This window comes from Mustela erminea, chromosome 15 (genome assembly GCF_009829155.1).
Source record: "Mustela erminea isolate mMusErm1 chromosome 15, mMusErm1.Pri, whole genome shotgun sequence".
Taxonomy (NCBI): domain Eukaryota; kingdom Metazoa; phylum Chordata; class Mammalia; order Carnivora; family Mustelidae; genus Mustela; species Mustela erminea.
In genome coordinates, this window is record NC_045628.1 from 11,199,331 (window position 1) to 11,215,384 (window position 16,054).

The 16,054-nt window shown below is 42.4% G+C and overlaps 1 protein-coding gene and 1 long non-coding RNA gene across 7 annotated transcripts in view; one reads left to right on the plus strand and one right to left on the minus strand.

Moving 5' to 3' along the window:
- CLYBL (citrate lyase beta like) overlaps positions 1-16,054 on the minus strand; it is a 258,838-nt gene that overhangs the window by 35,746 nt on the left and 207,038 nt on the right. For all 6 annotated transcript variants that reach the window (XM_032314318.1, XM_032314321.1, XM_032314320.1 and 3 more), the window contains one exon: positions 512-700. In XM_032314318.1, coding sequence (XP_032170209.1) covers positions 512-700 — 189 coding nt within the window. The remainder of the gene's footprint in view (positions 1-511; positions 701-16,054) is intronic.
- Positions 11,572-16,054, plus strand: part of LOC116573916 — a 45,284-nt gene continuing 40,801 nt past the window's right edge. Inside the window, exon 1 of the long non-coding RNA XR_004279064.1 lies at positions 11,572-13,063. This is a non-coding gene — a long non-coding RNA (uncharacterized LOC116573916). The remainder of the gene's footprint in view (positions 13,064-16,054) is intronic.

Below are 16,054 nucleotides of genomic sequence, written 5' to 3' on the forward strand. Positions count from 1 at the left end.
TTAAAAGCTTCCTGTTTCTTCCTCGAGTTGCCCTCAGGAGTGACCTTTCCCTCTCCTCCTCCAGGTTCATTTTTTTCATTCGTGGCTAATGTGCTTTCGCTGTGTATGAAGACGGCAAATGAACCTGGGTGGGAGCCATTTACTTCCCCTGCTCTTCCAGGTGGAGGTTAGGGCCTGGCGGCCCGAGAGAAGAGATCCAATTCCTGGGGCAAGCCGGTTTCCAAGGATTGCTCTGTGAGGCTTCCAAGGATGCCGTTCTGGCCCAACCGCAAGTCTGAGTAGGGAGCGGAAGCGTCATCCCGAGGGCAGAGTTGTTCCTCCGAACACTCTGGGCAAAGCCAGGCTCTCCTTGTGTGAAGGGAACAGTCTCTTGGCCTCCCTTCTCTCCCTCAGCTGCCTTTCTCTCTGCTCCGTGCACGCGTTTTCAAAACCTGCAGCACCCGAACCCTTCCCTTCTGCTACTCCTTCTCAGCTGCTCCGGAGTCTTTAAAGCAAAGCGTTAGCTACTCACCCACTGGATTTCTTCAGGACCTTCCACCTTGGGCAGCATCAGGCTTGAGGGAAGCACCCGGGACTGCAGGAGGGTCTCCAGGTCCTCTTCGGCCAGACCACTGGACACCGAGTTGACTCTCACACACTTTTCAGTTGGGCCCAGATCAAAGTCTTCAAGAGTTTTTACTATTCTCAGTCGAGCTTCATTCTGTAGGTGTCAACAAAAGGTGTCTCCTAAGTTTATTTATCATCGAGAGGAAACACAATCCAACAGACTGTGGACCTCCTGAGTGGATTCAGAGTATGAGCACCATGACTGTATCTACACATTTCCTGTCCAGCAAATACATGGCACTTGAAATAAGTTGTCCAATCTGACAGACAGGAGACTGATTTCCAGACTTCACTCAAGAGGACTGTAACAGAGGTGACGGCCACTGTCACGCACACTAGTGCACTTCTTAACCAGTGCTGTGCTCTGGCTCTCTAGCATTGCTTTCCAACTACAAAGGTAGAATAACTCACGGGGAGCATTTATTGAGCATTTACTAAGCTCCAGGCAAGGTTCTAAGACTTCTACTTGCATTTTCTCATTTAATAAACATAAGGAACTACATAACACATGGATAATGGTAGTCTTGTCTGTCAGCATATTCACAGGAGGGAAAAAATAAGGATTTGTTTTTCTCTTTTCTACACGCGTCATGTTTTTTAGTCACTTAAAAATTTTTAGCAAGTGAGTTGATTTTTGACATTCAATTAAGAGAGCGCTCCCCGGAAAATGACACACTCCACAGTACAAAAAAGCTCCAACTTATTCAGATGGAAGGCAAAAATACCACCAAGAAATCCCATCATGAAGAGGAAGACAAATAATTTTTTTCCTTTTGACTTGCCAGTCTGTGCTCCATAGTTAAGAAAAGCTGAAAGGTTGAAAGCCTGCTTCAGTATGTGAATTGTCCCTAGAAAAACTGTATGAAACCAAGCATGTTATTTATTGGCTCTGAGTCGGGGTGTTGAAGGTGGGGAAGGGGGAGGGGAGAGAAAGGAGCGCATTGAGGGGCTGGGGGTTGGAGTCAAGAGAAAGAAAGCACTTGGGGTCATTACTTCCTGCCAATTTCAGTTTCAAAAACAAGTTCCTTCAACTTGCCAACAGCCCTCAACAAATTCTCATTGTCAGAATGCACACTTATCAAAAGTAGTTTCATTTGGGAAGGGTTTTTATGATACTAATAAAACTTTAAAGCTTCTCACTGCTGACGAATGTGGTTTAAAAAAAAAAAAGTCTTAACAATATACAGCCATTTGAACAGCAATACTTATCTGGAAAAATAGCAAACCAAAGCGGAGACAAAAAGAGAATTATGAGAGCCGATATTGGGTCTAAGTCTAATCAACAAGACAAGCCAGGACAGTAAATTTAAAGCAGACGGATGTAGGTCTATGACCGAGTCGGAGCAGGGAAGGCTTCCAAATGTGGTCTGAGTTAAACAGTGTGAGGAAACAGTGGCTTAGAGTTGTCAGGTCAGATGGAAACAGAATACGTAGACTAGTTTAAGACAGCCCTGTGGAGCCCTGATTTACAGAGCTCTGACTGCGGGTAATTAGGCCAAACTTAGACAAAAGCAAGAGCGCGCGCACACTAGCTGAAGTGAAGGGCGCTGCGGCCAAGGGTGGCTTGGTTCCACATCATGCCGTTGGCTGTTCCACAGCTATAAAACTCATCCGCTTGCTCTGCCATGCCTTGTTGTTACGTTCACTAACTAGGAAAAGCCTGAAGGTGAAGAGCGGAAGTGAGCTCAGTGCCATGGTTCCAAGAACATCCAGAGCTGTCGAGAGAAAATGCCTTCAGCTTTTTGACAGTGTGGGCGTTTAGATCCATAGCCTCTGAGAACCTAAAATGCGTTATGCTCCGTGTAGCCCCAACAGCTACAAACTCAGCATTGCTCCAGCTTGTAAATATTTCAACTTCCAGGATTTCTTTCAATAGCAGGTTGGGCTTGTCAAGGGTCTACTGGGACAGAGTGAATGGAAAATGGAAAGGAACGAACTAGATCATTTCGCCTGAAAGGCATTTTTAAAACTTGAGTTACATGAATCGTCATCTACGCTCTACTTTAATCTGTGTGTGTGCCCAAGACGCAGGATCCCTGGCAACGTCGACTTCCTAAATTGTTCATGTCGGTGTCTAACAAAATCTGCCCTCTAAGCTGTTCTGTTGTTTCTCTGGATTAGAAAGGGGCTGTTTGTTCAAAGCTTGTGTTCTAACCCGTTTGCAAATTTTTTTTTAAAGATTTAATTAATTTATTTGACAGAGAGAGACAGCGAGAGAGGGAACGCAAGCAGGGGGAGTGGGAGAGGGAGAAGCAGGCTTCCCGCTGAGTAGGGAGCCGACATGGGGCTCCATCCCAGGACCCTGGGACCATGACCTGAGCTGAAGGCAGACGCCTAAGGACAGAGCCACCCAGGCACCCCCCTCCACTACCACCCTCCCCCCACCCCGGCTTTGCGATTTTTATCTAAAGTCAGATTACCATGGTTTCAGCACATTCCGGTTTACTTAGTAAAATTCAACCCTTGTGAAATTGGCTGCAAATGAAGTACCTAATTCCAATTTGGTGCATAATCTTATTAGTACTTTTCATGTTATAATAACGAACAGTGAATACTCAGCATTTTGTTAGACTTCTTTTTTTTTTTTTTCTTTTCTTGGCTCAGAATGAAAACAAGCTCTTTCCACTTCATCATTCTGTACCTTTCCAAAAAAAGATGATGGCTTTGGAGGTATATTGCCACACAACACCCTTATTAACAGGCTGTTGCTTGCTGCAATTTACATAAACTAAGTGTGCATCCCTCTGCTATGTATTCCAAAATATCAAACAACTTCACTGAATTTACACCAACCAACAAGTATGTTGATTTTTTTTTTTCTTTTTGGTGCTATAATGGTGAAATATGTTACAGTGCTAGCAAACACACCCATGCCATCTGTTGGGTGAGAAGAAGGCAGTTTCTAAGAACAATTAAGTTTAGTTCTGGGTGCTCAGCTAGAGAGAGCCACAATCCACCCAGTTGTGAAAAGAAAGAAATTCTGTTCATTCTGTTCCCTCCCTCCCTCCCTGATGCCAATCTTTCTTTCTCACAACTCTCTGCTTTGCATCACCTTGCTCCCTTCACGCTTTCTCTCTCTCTCTATTTCCTTGGCTCCCCCTCAGCCCTGACTATCCTTCCAATTTCTATCTCATTCAGGGGATCAGTAAGACACGGGCCTGGCAGACACCCCCTTCTCTGAAGGGCTATTTAAGTGGTCTGCTGAGATACTGGGAGGTAATATTCCCTGGCAAAAGAAGGAAGAGGAAATTAAAGCAAGAAGAGGTCCCTCAAAAAAGACCTTTTTTGGGGGGTGGTTAGGGGTGATTAGGGGGAGGTCTTACATGCTGGTGGCAAGCCAGGTTGTTCAAAATGCGGTTTGGAAGGAACTGCACTCTAAATGTGTTAACACTACAGAACGGCCTTGTTAAGCATTTCTTAGTGTAGGATGTGCTTGTCTCACTAAAATCTGACAACCTGGAAAAAAACAGAATAATGGAATTAAGGCCTTTCTCAACAGTTACATTAGATCTTTGCGGAGACTAATTATCACACTGTGTTCTGTAGCATGTCTGATTCCAGAGGTGAATTCTGTAGAGGTCACAAAGAAAGTTGGCACCAATCAGAATCTTCACCAGCTGCTGTTGTACATAAAAAGTTGTGTCACCAAACTTCCTGCAGCCAATCGATATTCCGTGCCACGGGCTGCTCAGTGCAGTGGACCAGTGGCTAATAAACTTGTCCTTATACATAAGCCACAGTATTACATGACTCTGTCTGGGCCAGGAACCAAGGCGTGCTATGATTTCAGAGACCGGGTTCTTATCACCTGGGGAAGAGACATGCTCGAGTGACGTAAGAAAGCGGATAAATCAACCATCGCCAAGACCCGCAGACTCCAAAATTAAAGGAGAAAATATGCGTGCAGTTGGTTCAATTGGCACCCATTAAAGCTAATAACTAATCATCCTCGCAAGTTTCTAGCTCAGAATGATCAAATCTGCAAAGAAAACAACATCCGTCCACTTTTACACTCCAGTGGAAGAGGTGGTCCCTCGCGGCAGGGCGGCACAGTCTCGCCATCTGGAGAATAAATCGAGTGTGAAGTACAGTATAGTTTGGGACCAAGCTCCGTGGCGGCAGCTCAGCAGTCAGTTCATTAGTTCCCAACTTCCAGGGATTAGAGCGGCATCAATTCTACTGTCGGATAGGAAGAGACAGACAGGATACGAGCTTCAAGGAGGACTGTGACAACCCGGAGGAGCCCCTTGGGTTTATTTATAAAACTACAAAGTATAAACATACCCAAATAAGTGCCTTAAATAATAGCATTATCACAGTTTCATAACATCTGAATTAACACCTTTCCCTTCATCTACCCGCCACCCCAACCTCCTATGTTAATGGATAGTCCTTTTCAGCGGAAACCGCAAGGGCACCCTTGCTGCGGCAGGCGCAGGGAGAAACCCGAGCGGCCGAACCCACGTTTGGTAATTAATAAGTATGAAAGACCTTCTAGGCTCCGGGGAGATGCATAACCCTGGTGATTTTTTAAAAATGTGCAATTAATATTTCATCGGGGCAAAAGGCAAACTGCCAGGCCACAGCCTCAGAAACACTAGTGAATTCTGTGTTTTCTGAATGTGTCCATCTTATTTCCATGTTATCTGATTTGTAAAATGAAGTCACAGGCCTGGAGTGCAACAAACTTCAGGCAGACGTCCTTGCTATCGGTATCTATGTGAAAAAATTATTGAAAATGTTGAGGTTGTTTGGTTTAAAATACAAACTTTGGAGTGAACTTTTCCATGGAAGTTCTCCTTTTTCATATAACTTCTTTTATACATTTATATATATATTTTTAAAAAGAATATATATATATAAAAAGAATAAAAGAAGATATATATATAAAGAATATATATATAAGAATATATATTTATATATATTTTTAAAAAGAAACAGGTCATTGTTTGTGAACTATGTTATTGTATTTTTCTCATAAATGTATAAAAATTTATTACAATCCCAGAGACTGTTGTAGTGACTGCACTGGATAAAAGGCAAATAAATTCTCATTAATTATTACAATGTGGGAGGGTTTCTTTAGAAGGTGATAGTGTTGAGTTTTCTATCCCATTGTCTTTTCCACATGTTAAAGAAATCTTTTGCTTGTTTTTGAAAGAAGAAAATTGACAATACTACATATACCATGGGTCAGCTGGCTTAAAATTTCATTCACGGGTAACAGCAAAGGCACAGGTAACAAAAGAAAGAAACCAGACAAATTGGACTTCATGAAAAAAAGTATTTGTACATCAAGAGACACTATAAACAGAAAAAGGGCAACGCACAGATGGGCAGAGAATATTTACAAATCATATAACTGACAAAGGATTTATATCTAGAATATATTCAGATCTCCTAACACTCAACAATAACAACAACAAAATACAATTCAAAGAAAACAAAAAAACACAATTCAAAAATGGGCAAAGGACTTGAATAGACATTTCTTTGAAGAAGATACATGAATGGCCAAGAAGCACATGAAAAGATGCTCAACATCACTGAGCATTAGGGAAATGCACATCACAATTACACTGAGATACCACTTCACACCCATTGGGATGGCTACGATAAAACAAAACAAATACAAAAACAAAAAACAACAGGAAATAACAAGTATTGGTGAAGATGTGGATAAATTGGAACCCTAGTGTGCTGTTGGTGGGAATGTAAATTAGAGCCGCTATAGAAAATAGTATGGCAGTTCCTCAAAAAATTAAAAATAGAGTGATATGACCCAGCGATTCCACTTCTCGGGATATATCCCAAAGTATTGAAGAGAGGGTCTTCAAGAGATCATGTGTGCACCTGTGTTTATAGCAGCATTATTCGTAATCGCTAAAATGTGGGAGCAACCTAAGTGTCCACTGACAGAAGAATGGCTAAGCAAAATGTGCCATGTATGTACAAAGAAATATTATTCAGCTTTAAAAAGAGAGGAAATTCTGACAGATGCTACCACATGGGCGAACCTTGAGGACGTGACGGTAAGCAAAATAAGCCAGTCACAAAAAGACAAATAGTGTTGTGATTCTACTTCAATAAGGTACTTGGAGTAGTCGGGGAGTAGAATAGTGGTTGCCAGGTGTGAGGGGAGGAGGGAATGGGGGGTTCGTGTTTAATGAGTATAGCATTTCAGTTTTACAGGGCTGGACGGTGGTAGTGGTCGCACGACAGGGTGAAATGTGCCAGTAACAACTGAATAGTACACGCAAACATGGTTAAGATGGGAAATTCTGTTATATACATAATACTACAATTTAAAAAAGTGAAAAAAATTTCACTCACTGATTTATCCCATGAAGTATTACATTCTAGGCACACTGTTTATTCCGAAAATGTAGACTTGGGTAGAGCAAAGTCTCTGAAGTGTTATAAAAGGTACATTAAAACACAAGTTTATAGTGAAATGCTAAATCAGCTTTCATTCGAGGGACTAAGATGGGCCAGGGTGTATGGATAGATAGCTCATAATATGCAACTGGCATTTCTGTGCCTCAGAGATTTAATGGAAAAAGAAAAAAAAAGCCCAAAAGAAACAATACTAGAATACAATAAATCTATGAAAAGAATTTATTTTGAAGGTCTCTGAGCAATTAGAAATATTTCTAAAGACATTTCAAAAATGGTCTTAATTTAAATCATATAGGACTATACATTGATTAAAATTCACAGAAAGTATGCTTAAAAGGTGGGTTTCGTTTTATATAAACTTTACCACAAAAGAACAAAGAGAATGGTAAACAAATATTGAACTCTAGTCAGTGATATACACACAGAACTATTTAAGGGGATGTCTCCTGCTGCTATCTGCAACTTACTTTGAAATTAATTAAAAAGTAAATAAATTGATGAATGGCTAGAAGGACAGATTAATGGGTAAGTTTTTACTCTGTAAAACATTAATGGGAGAATATAGGAGGTGAGTATAAGGGTATTCATTGTACAATCTTCCAACTTTTGTGATTTTTAGCGTTTTTAGAATACAATTCAGGGAAAAAATTTCTTAAAGTACCTCTAAAATGTTGATAATTTTTGGAGCTGATGGCGAATACATGGGGATTCTGAAGCAATTCTCTTTACATTTGCATATACAGATCATCCTCAACTTATAAGGGGGTTATGCCCCAATAAATTCATTGTAAGTTGAAAATATCTAAGTCAATAAATATTTTAAGTGGAAAATGTGTTGAATTCACCTAACCTACTGAACGTCATATGTGGGCCTAGTCTACCTTCAACATGCTCAGAACACTTACGCTAGTCTACAACTGGGCAAAATCATCTAACACAAAGCCTGTTTATTTCATAATAAAGTGTTGAATATGTCACGTAATTTACTGAATACTGAAAGTGAAAAAAACAGAGTGGCTGTTTGGTACAGATGGCTGTCAGTGTATTGGTTGTTTACCTTTGTGATCATGTGGCTGACTGGGGGCTGAGGCTCCCTGCTGCTTGTCAGCACCACGAGAGAGGATCTTACTGCCTATTGCTAGCCTAAAAAAGATCCAAATTCAAAATTTAAAGTGCAGTTGCTACTGAATGTGTATCACTTTTGCCCCATTGTAAAGTTGGAAAATCCTAAATTGAACCATCGTTAAGTTGGGGACCATCTGTATTAGAATATTAGAATATTTCCACAATAAAATGTTAAAAACTAGTTAATGACTTACATATGATTTCACTCACATGAAGTCATATTTTTAAAAAGGTTTTATTTATTTAGTTGAGAGACAGAGATATCAAGAGAGCAGGGGTAGGAGCAGAGGGAGAGGGATAAGCAGACTCTGTGCTCAGCGTACAGCCTGATGTGGGTCTTGATCCCATGACCCTGAGATCTTGACCTGAGCTAAAAATCAGGAGTCGGATGCTTAACCAACTGAGCTACTGAGGCATCCCTCATATGTGGAATTCAAGAAACAAAACAGATTAACAAAAAAGAGACAAAGACAAAGTACAAATACAGAGAACAAATTGGCGGTTGCCAGAAGGGGGGCAGATGGGAGGAGGGGTGAAATAGATAAAGGGGACCGGGGTACACTTTGCTGGGCACTGAGAAGTGTATAGAACTGTTCAATCATTGTACTGCACACCTGAAATTAATATGACACTATGTTAATTATATTTCAATTAAAAAAACCAAGTTAATGACAAGTTAACTTCATTTTACTTATAATTTGTGGGAAATAGTTTGGGTGAGATTATTATTATTATTTTTTAAAGATTTTATTTATTTATTTGACAGAGAGAGAGAGATCACAACTAGGCAGAGAGGCAGGCAGAGAGAGAGGGGGAAGCAGGCTCCCCGCTGAGCAGGGAGCCTGATGCGGGGCTCGATCCCAGAACCCTGAGACCATGACCTGAGCCAAAGGCAGAGGCTTAATCCATTGAGCCACCCAGGTGCCCTGGTGAGATTATTTTTAGGCTTGCGATTTTTTTTTTGGGGGGGGGGATAACTAATCAATGGCTGTTAGTATATTCAAAGTTGCGCAACCATTGCCACAATCAATTTTAGAATATTTTTAACATCCCCAAAAGAAACCCCATACTTTTCAGCAGTTACTCCCATATTCCCTCAAGCCTCCCAGCTCTGGATAACCACTAATCTGTCTTGTTTCTCTGCAGATCTGCTTATTCTGAACATTTCATATAAATGGAATCATGCAATGTGTGATCTTTTGTGACTGGTTAGTACAATGTTTTAAAGTTTGTCATGCTGTAGCATGTATTAGTACTTCCTTCTCTATTGCCAAATTATATTCCATTGTATGGATATACCACTTTTAGTTCATCTATTATCAGTTAATGAACATCTGGTTTGTTTTGGCCTTTGGCTACTAGGAAAAACATTGCTATGAACATTATGTACAAGTTTTTGTATGGTTATCTCTCTTTTTTTTTTAAAAGATTTTATTTATTTGTCAGAGAGGGAGAGAGAGAGAGACAGAGCACAAGCAGGGGAAGCAGCACACAGAGGGAGAAGCAGGCTTCCCGCTGAGCAGGGAGCCCAATGTAGGACTCCATCCCAGGACCCTGGGATCATGACCTGAGCAGAAAACAGACGCTTAACTGAATGAGCCACCCAGGCATCCTGGTTATCTGTTTCCATTTCTCTTGGGTACATACCTAGGAGAAAGTAGAATTGCTGGGTCATAAGGTAACTCTAATGTTTAATCTTCTATGTTTAATCTTCTGTTTCCGAAGTGGCTGTGTCAAATCACATTCTGACCAGCAGTGTATGAAGGTTCTAAGCTCTCTACATCTTCACCAACACTTGTTATGATCTTTTTGATTAGAACATCCTAATGGGTGTGGAGTGGTCTCTCACTGTGCTTATTGTGGTTTTGATTTGCATTTCCCTGATGACTAATGATGTTGAGTTATCTTTTCATGTGCTTATTAGCTTATTTTATATCTTCTTTGAAGAAAGGTCTATTTCAAATCCTTTGCCCATTAAAAAAAAACTACAGTGAAATACACACAATATAAAATTTTCCATTTTACCCATTTTTAGGTGAGGAGGGGCAGAGGGAGAGGGAGAAACAGAATCTAAGCAGACCCTGAGCTAACTGTGGAGGGCTATGCAGGGCTCGATCTTACAATCCTGAGGTCAAGACTTAAACTGAAATGAAGAGTAGGACACTTAACTGACTGAGCCACCCAGGTACCGTATTCTAACCATTTTTAAGTTTACCATTGGATGCTCTGAACCATTGTCATACTGTGCAACCCTCATGATTACCTATATCTGAAAACTTTTAATCATTTCAAACAGAAACTCTGTAAGCAACAGGCAATTCTTCCTAATTCCCACCTACTCCCCAGCCACAGTAACCTCTAATCTACTTTCTGTATCCATTCTTTTGGGTTTATCTAGGAGTAGAACTGCCGGGTCCTGTCCATCACCTTTACCCCTTCTACTCTTTGACTTTGCCTTCTTCCCACCTGCTTCTGATAGATCATCCTCAACCATATGTGACAAGTCTTATGGGTTGGTGTTTTTTTTTTTTTTTTTTTTTTTTGAGGACCTTGGCAGGCATCCCCATGGGCCTCTGAGGGACCTAAAACCCAAACTCGAAGGGAAATGTGGAGCTAGTGACAAAAAGATGTCCCTCATGGACACGACTGCCCATGCTTTTTTCCATTTCTTGTTAACTTTGATTTAGTAGTGTGGCAGAGGTATACTTTACCTACAACTTTTCAAAAGACAAACTATTTACCTTTTAAAGGCATGTAGTGCCTTTCTCCATGCGAATAACAACCACCACGCTCAGATTTGTCTGTGGAGCTCTGGAGCCTTCCTACTTTTTCTGTTTTCTTTGTCCTCACTCATCACTTGTTCTCACAGCCTCAGAGGGGCAATGGTGTAATTTCTGGTTTCTAGCGGGCAGCAGAGGCTCAAGAGGCCATGAGACTTGTTCTAGGCAGGACAATCTGTGAGTGGAGGAACAGGGTGCTTTGTCATGCTTTCCCCTGGGGGGGCCACTAGCCATGTCTACATGATGTGAAGGAACCAGAGGAAAGAAAGCTAGACAACATGATCACTCATTAGGTATTTTATGTGCTTAAGGCCAAACATCCAGATACTTGAAAACATTTAGATAACCGATAGGATTTGTCCTTTAAGGTTGTTCGTGATTCTGAAAAGAAAATTTCCTGAATACTATCTCCAGATTCTGTCTCATGTCTCTGGTCTAGTGCATTTAAAAAATTTAGCCAGTAGGAGAGGGATCAGTCAAATGCTATCCACTGTGCTGGGTGCTGGGAACAGGTGCGGAGGGATAGGGACAGATATATAAGTAACTTTATATTGATATATAAGTCAACAGAGGAATGTGTTATCTAGCTGTGGCAATGAAAGACCCACAGAATGAGAAAAAAATTAATTCAAGTTGGTGCAACATACAAGAGGACCACAGGACTTAGAAACAGAAGGGAGCCCTTCAGATAGGAGGCAGGGGAGTTGGGAATCTCAACAGGTGCAGGGGGAGGGCCCAGTACCTGGCAGAGAGCCAGAAAAGGGCAGAGGGCAGAGGCAGGAATAGTGTGTGAATGAAGAGGCAGGTGGTCAGTACAAACGAGGTTAGGTAGGGAAGGTGCTGGCACCAGGAGAAGGACAGAAAGACAAGAGATTCCCAAATGGGCAGGAGTGAGCCCCCATTTAGGGATATAAGGGCTGAAGCCTTATATTTTCTCCTCCGTTGAGGGAGGAAATGGTGGTAGGGTTGGTGGGACAAGAATGACAGTTCCATTGAGAAAGTCCTCTCCACAGTGCAGGCTGTTGGTAGCGCCCAGGCCTGGACTGGGAGGGGGACCATCCTCCACTGTTCCTTGACTGCTAAGTGTAGAGGTTCCCTGCTTGAGCTTGCTCTCCCCACGGGCAACTTCTCCATCTTAGAAGCACTCACTTTCATCCCCAGAGGGCCTCTAGTCCTGAAGCTACTCGATTTTGTCTTTGGAATGGGCGTTTTCACATGGGTCTCTGATCTGGGATTCAGAGTACAGTACAGGTACAGTACAGCGCATCTTCTTTCCAGAAAAAGAAGTGTAACGTACACAGGGAGTGGCAACGTGGCCCACCTCCCTCCCTTTTGCCTTCTAATTGGTCTTGCTCCGCCCTGAGGATGGCAAAGGGGGCTCTCTTCCCACCTGGTGCAAAGCACAGCCCCAAGCAAAGATGCCCTCTCCCTCTCAACTTGCTAGATTTGTGTTTCTCAACTCTCTCAGTTAGAGAAGGTAATTAACTGTTTGGGTTTAAAAGCCCTCCTGCTGGGCTGCAGTCTGCGTGGGAGAATAAAAGTAAACAAGCGAAAGGGAACGGTGTCATCAAAGGACTCTGCACCCTTATAAGGATGAAAAGGCTGCTATTTGCCACAGGTGCCACGGACAACCGCACCCCGCCTCCTTAAGAGCAGGGTCTGTGGGCCTTTCATTCTTCTTGAAGGTAAGTCAAGAGTGATTGGGTCATCATGTAAAAACCTGCCATGGTTTCAGATGCCCATCAGCTAACAGCCATGTCACCTGGCCTGGCCTGAGCCGTTCTAGTGTGATGTCACAACTGTTCTAGCTGATGACACCCTGTAGTTCACAAGCCCCCTTGAGATACATTGCTAGTAACTAATCCAAACTGTCCCCTACTCTAAGTATTAAGAACCAGTTTTTTTTGTTTTTTTTTTTTTTAAGAACCAATTTTCTTAAAAAGCCAAAGCTTCACTTCTATGTGGGGAAACATCTACTTTCCTGCCCATCACAATTTTGGAGGTGAATCAGGCCCACTTCTCCCCTCAGCTGCGCTAAGGTGGGTCACACAGGAGCTCCGCTGCGCCCACGGTGCCGCTGGGAAATTCCTGTCTCCGTGCCAACTGCTTCCACAACACTTCTCTAAGGTGCTGACACAAAGAATCTTGTCTCCGTAAGTAGGAGGTTATACAAGCTTCCAGACAGAAGTATAAATGTCTAATGATAAGACACAAACAGCCTTGCAATTCAATAAACCAAAATAACAGGAATTTCGGCAAGATGTAGGCACAAGGGCTTAACGTCACATTTTGGGGAAAGAAGCCTTTTTTCTGTGGGAGAACAGCATCCCAGACAGGATTTTTAATTAGTCTTCCAGCAGCCATGAATGAAGAAATCAGGTAACTGAATAAGCTCTGTGACAGCAGAGATCAAACACGAAGACGTATTTCTTGCAATACAGTAAACTGGATCATTGTTCCCACAAACTACTTTTAATGTAGATGAGGCTTTAAAATGGAAAGAAATTTTAAAATCTCCTGCATGATTTTGCCAGTTGGTTCTATCTTTGTAGATTTTGATTTCTGTTGCTCAAATATACACCCACACTTCATTTTATAGTAGCGAATCATTTACTTTTCATGGTTCACTGTTGTTGCTGTTTGTCCTGCTTCCTAATTATTTCCCAAAGAAAGTGGCCATTAAAAAGGCCTTGTTTCTTTTAGGTGACAAGTTCACAGGTATTTTATTATATTATTATTATTGTTTTTTTAAAGATTCACTTACTTATTTGAGAAAGACAGTGGGGGGAGAGGCAGAGCAGAGAATCTTCAAGTAGACTCGCCACTGAGCACGAAGCCCAATGTGGGGCACGACCCCACAACCCATGAGATCTTGACCTGAGCGGAAACCACGAGTCTGACACTCAGCCGACTGAGCCACTCAGGCGCCTTTATTACTTTTTTAAGATCTTTTTCTACATCCAACGTCAAGCTTGAATTCATAACCCCGAGATTAAGAGTCACATGCTCCGCCAACCAAGCCAGCTAGATGTCCCAAAATTTATAGGTATTTTGAAGAGTGGAATTTCTCAGGGCGCCTGGGTGGCTCTGTAAGTTAAGTTTCTGCCTTTGGCTAAGGTCCTGATCTCAGGGTCCTGGGATCGAGCCCCGACTTGGGCTCTCTGCTCAGCAGGGAGCCTGCTTCCTCCTCTCTCTGCCTGCCTCTCTGCCTACTTGTCATCTCTCTGTCTGTCAAATAAATAAATACAATCTTTAAAAGAAAAAAAAGAGTAGAATTTCTCCATCCTACTCTATGACATTTTATTTTATTCTAATATCACAAGGCTGGGGGGGTGGCGCCTGGTTCGCTCAGTCGTTAAGCGTCTGCCTTCAGCTCAAGTCACGATTGGGATCCAGATCGGCAGGAAGTCTGCTTCTCCCTCTCCCACTGCCCCTGCTTATGTTCCCTCTCTCACTGTGTCTCTATTTCCAATAAATAAAATCTTTAAATAAAATAAAATAAAATCAACAAGGAAAATAGAAGAAAAATACAATGTAGAAAATCGAAGAATGGAGGATGATGATGGCCATTAGAACATTTTATTTTTTTCTAAAGGCAGATTCTCCCCTTTGAGCACTATGGTTTGGTTGTAGCAAAGGGCCCTTCTCAAGGAACACGCCACACGAGAGGAGGTTCCTCTTCGCAGTCTGTTGGAGCATTCCGTGATTCCTCTGACAACGGGCAGCATGGAGCAAGCAGCAGAGCCCCGTGTCATCTCACCCAGTTCACTAAAACCAGCTCCTCTCTAATTCAGTGACTTCCTTGAGAAAATGCTAATAAAACAATGCAGTGGCCTGCACCACCCGTGGTTTTCATTGTGCCGTACAGCTTGTCCTCCTGCCAGCTCTTCGTGTTGACTTTCCCGGCAGTTTCATTCCTTCACTGGTGCCAGGCAGGCTCAGCGCGGAACCACTTGGGTTTTCTTCCCTCTTTTATCGCCCAGTAAATTTTCATAAAGCATTTAACGTGAGAACAAGCAGGTTAATTTGCCATGCCGGTGAGCCAGGCTCTCGGAAGGCTCCCTGCAACACTGCCACGTTTTGGCGTCAGAGGCAGAGGCCTCGGTCCCAGCAGCGAGGAAGCTTGCCAGAGCCTTCTCCGGGCAGACACCAGGTGTGATTTAGCATAACAGATTGTGTGGACGCTCAGCAGCTTCTGTAATCCATGCGTCAGGACCAAATTGTATCCTTCGTGCAAGAAGAAGATGAAAGTCTCAGGGGCTAAAAGCTCTGCCAGGAAAGGCTTCTGGACGAACAGGAAATAGTAACATCATCCCACCTTGCAACACATGCCTGATTTCAGGAACATCAAAGTCCTTTTTAGCAATGTTAGTACGTTGGTGAAATGCTGCTATATCCCAGTGCTGTTCTTCCCTAACGATAGGTGGACAGTGAAAACCAGACATTATTTAAAAAAAAAAAAAAATAATCCAAAACACAGAGTCGCCCAGGTGGCTCAGTCCATTAAGCATCGGACTTTGGCTCAAGTCATGATCTCAGGGTCCTGGGATCGAGCCCTGCATCGGGCTCCCTCCTCAGCTGGAAGTCTGCTTGTTCCTCTGCCCCTCCCCCTGCTCATGTTTTCTCTCTAATAAATAAAATATTTTAAAAATATACCCAAAAAATAGGATTATAAGGAAATTTTAAAAGTTACTAAATCCAGCTTTTAAAATATACCTGGTCAGTTGCCCAAATCACGCATAAAATCTTGGTTGACAGGGACTTTGAACACTGATACTCCAGAGGTCAGCCCTTGGGATGCTACTTAGGGAAGACATTCAGGGAGAAGCCAAGTTTTGATGCTAGACACTGCAGAACTCAGAGATGACAATAGCATGTTTCCTGCAAGTGGCAAGCTTAGTGAGCCTTGAGAAAAGGACAGGCCTGAAGCAGAGGTAACCCCGCAGGGAAAGTGACTGAAGGCACATGGAAGGCAATTTTAGGACAAGCTTAGCAAACACAAGCCAAAATTACCAGTCTTTTTGTTCAGACCACTGCCATGTGTAATTTAATGCTTAGTGATGTACAGTTAGTAAATGCAGAGGACCAATGGCATCCCAGAGGCAGCTCAATGCTGAGTAATACGGCTTTAGAAGGAAGTATAT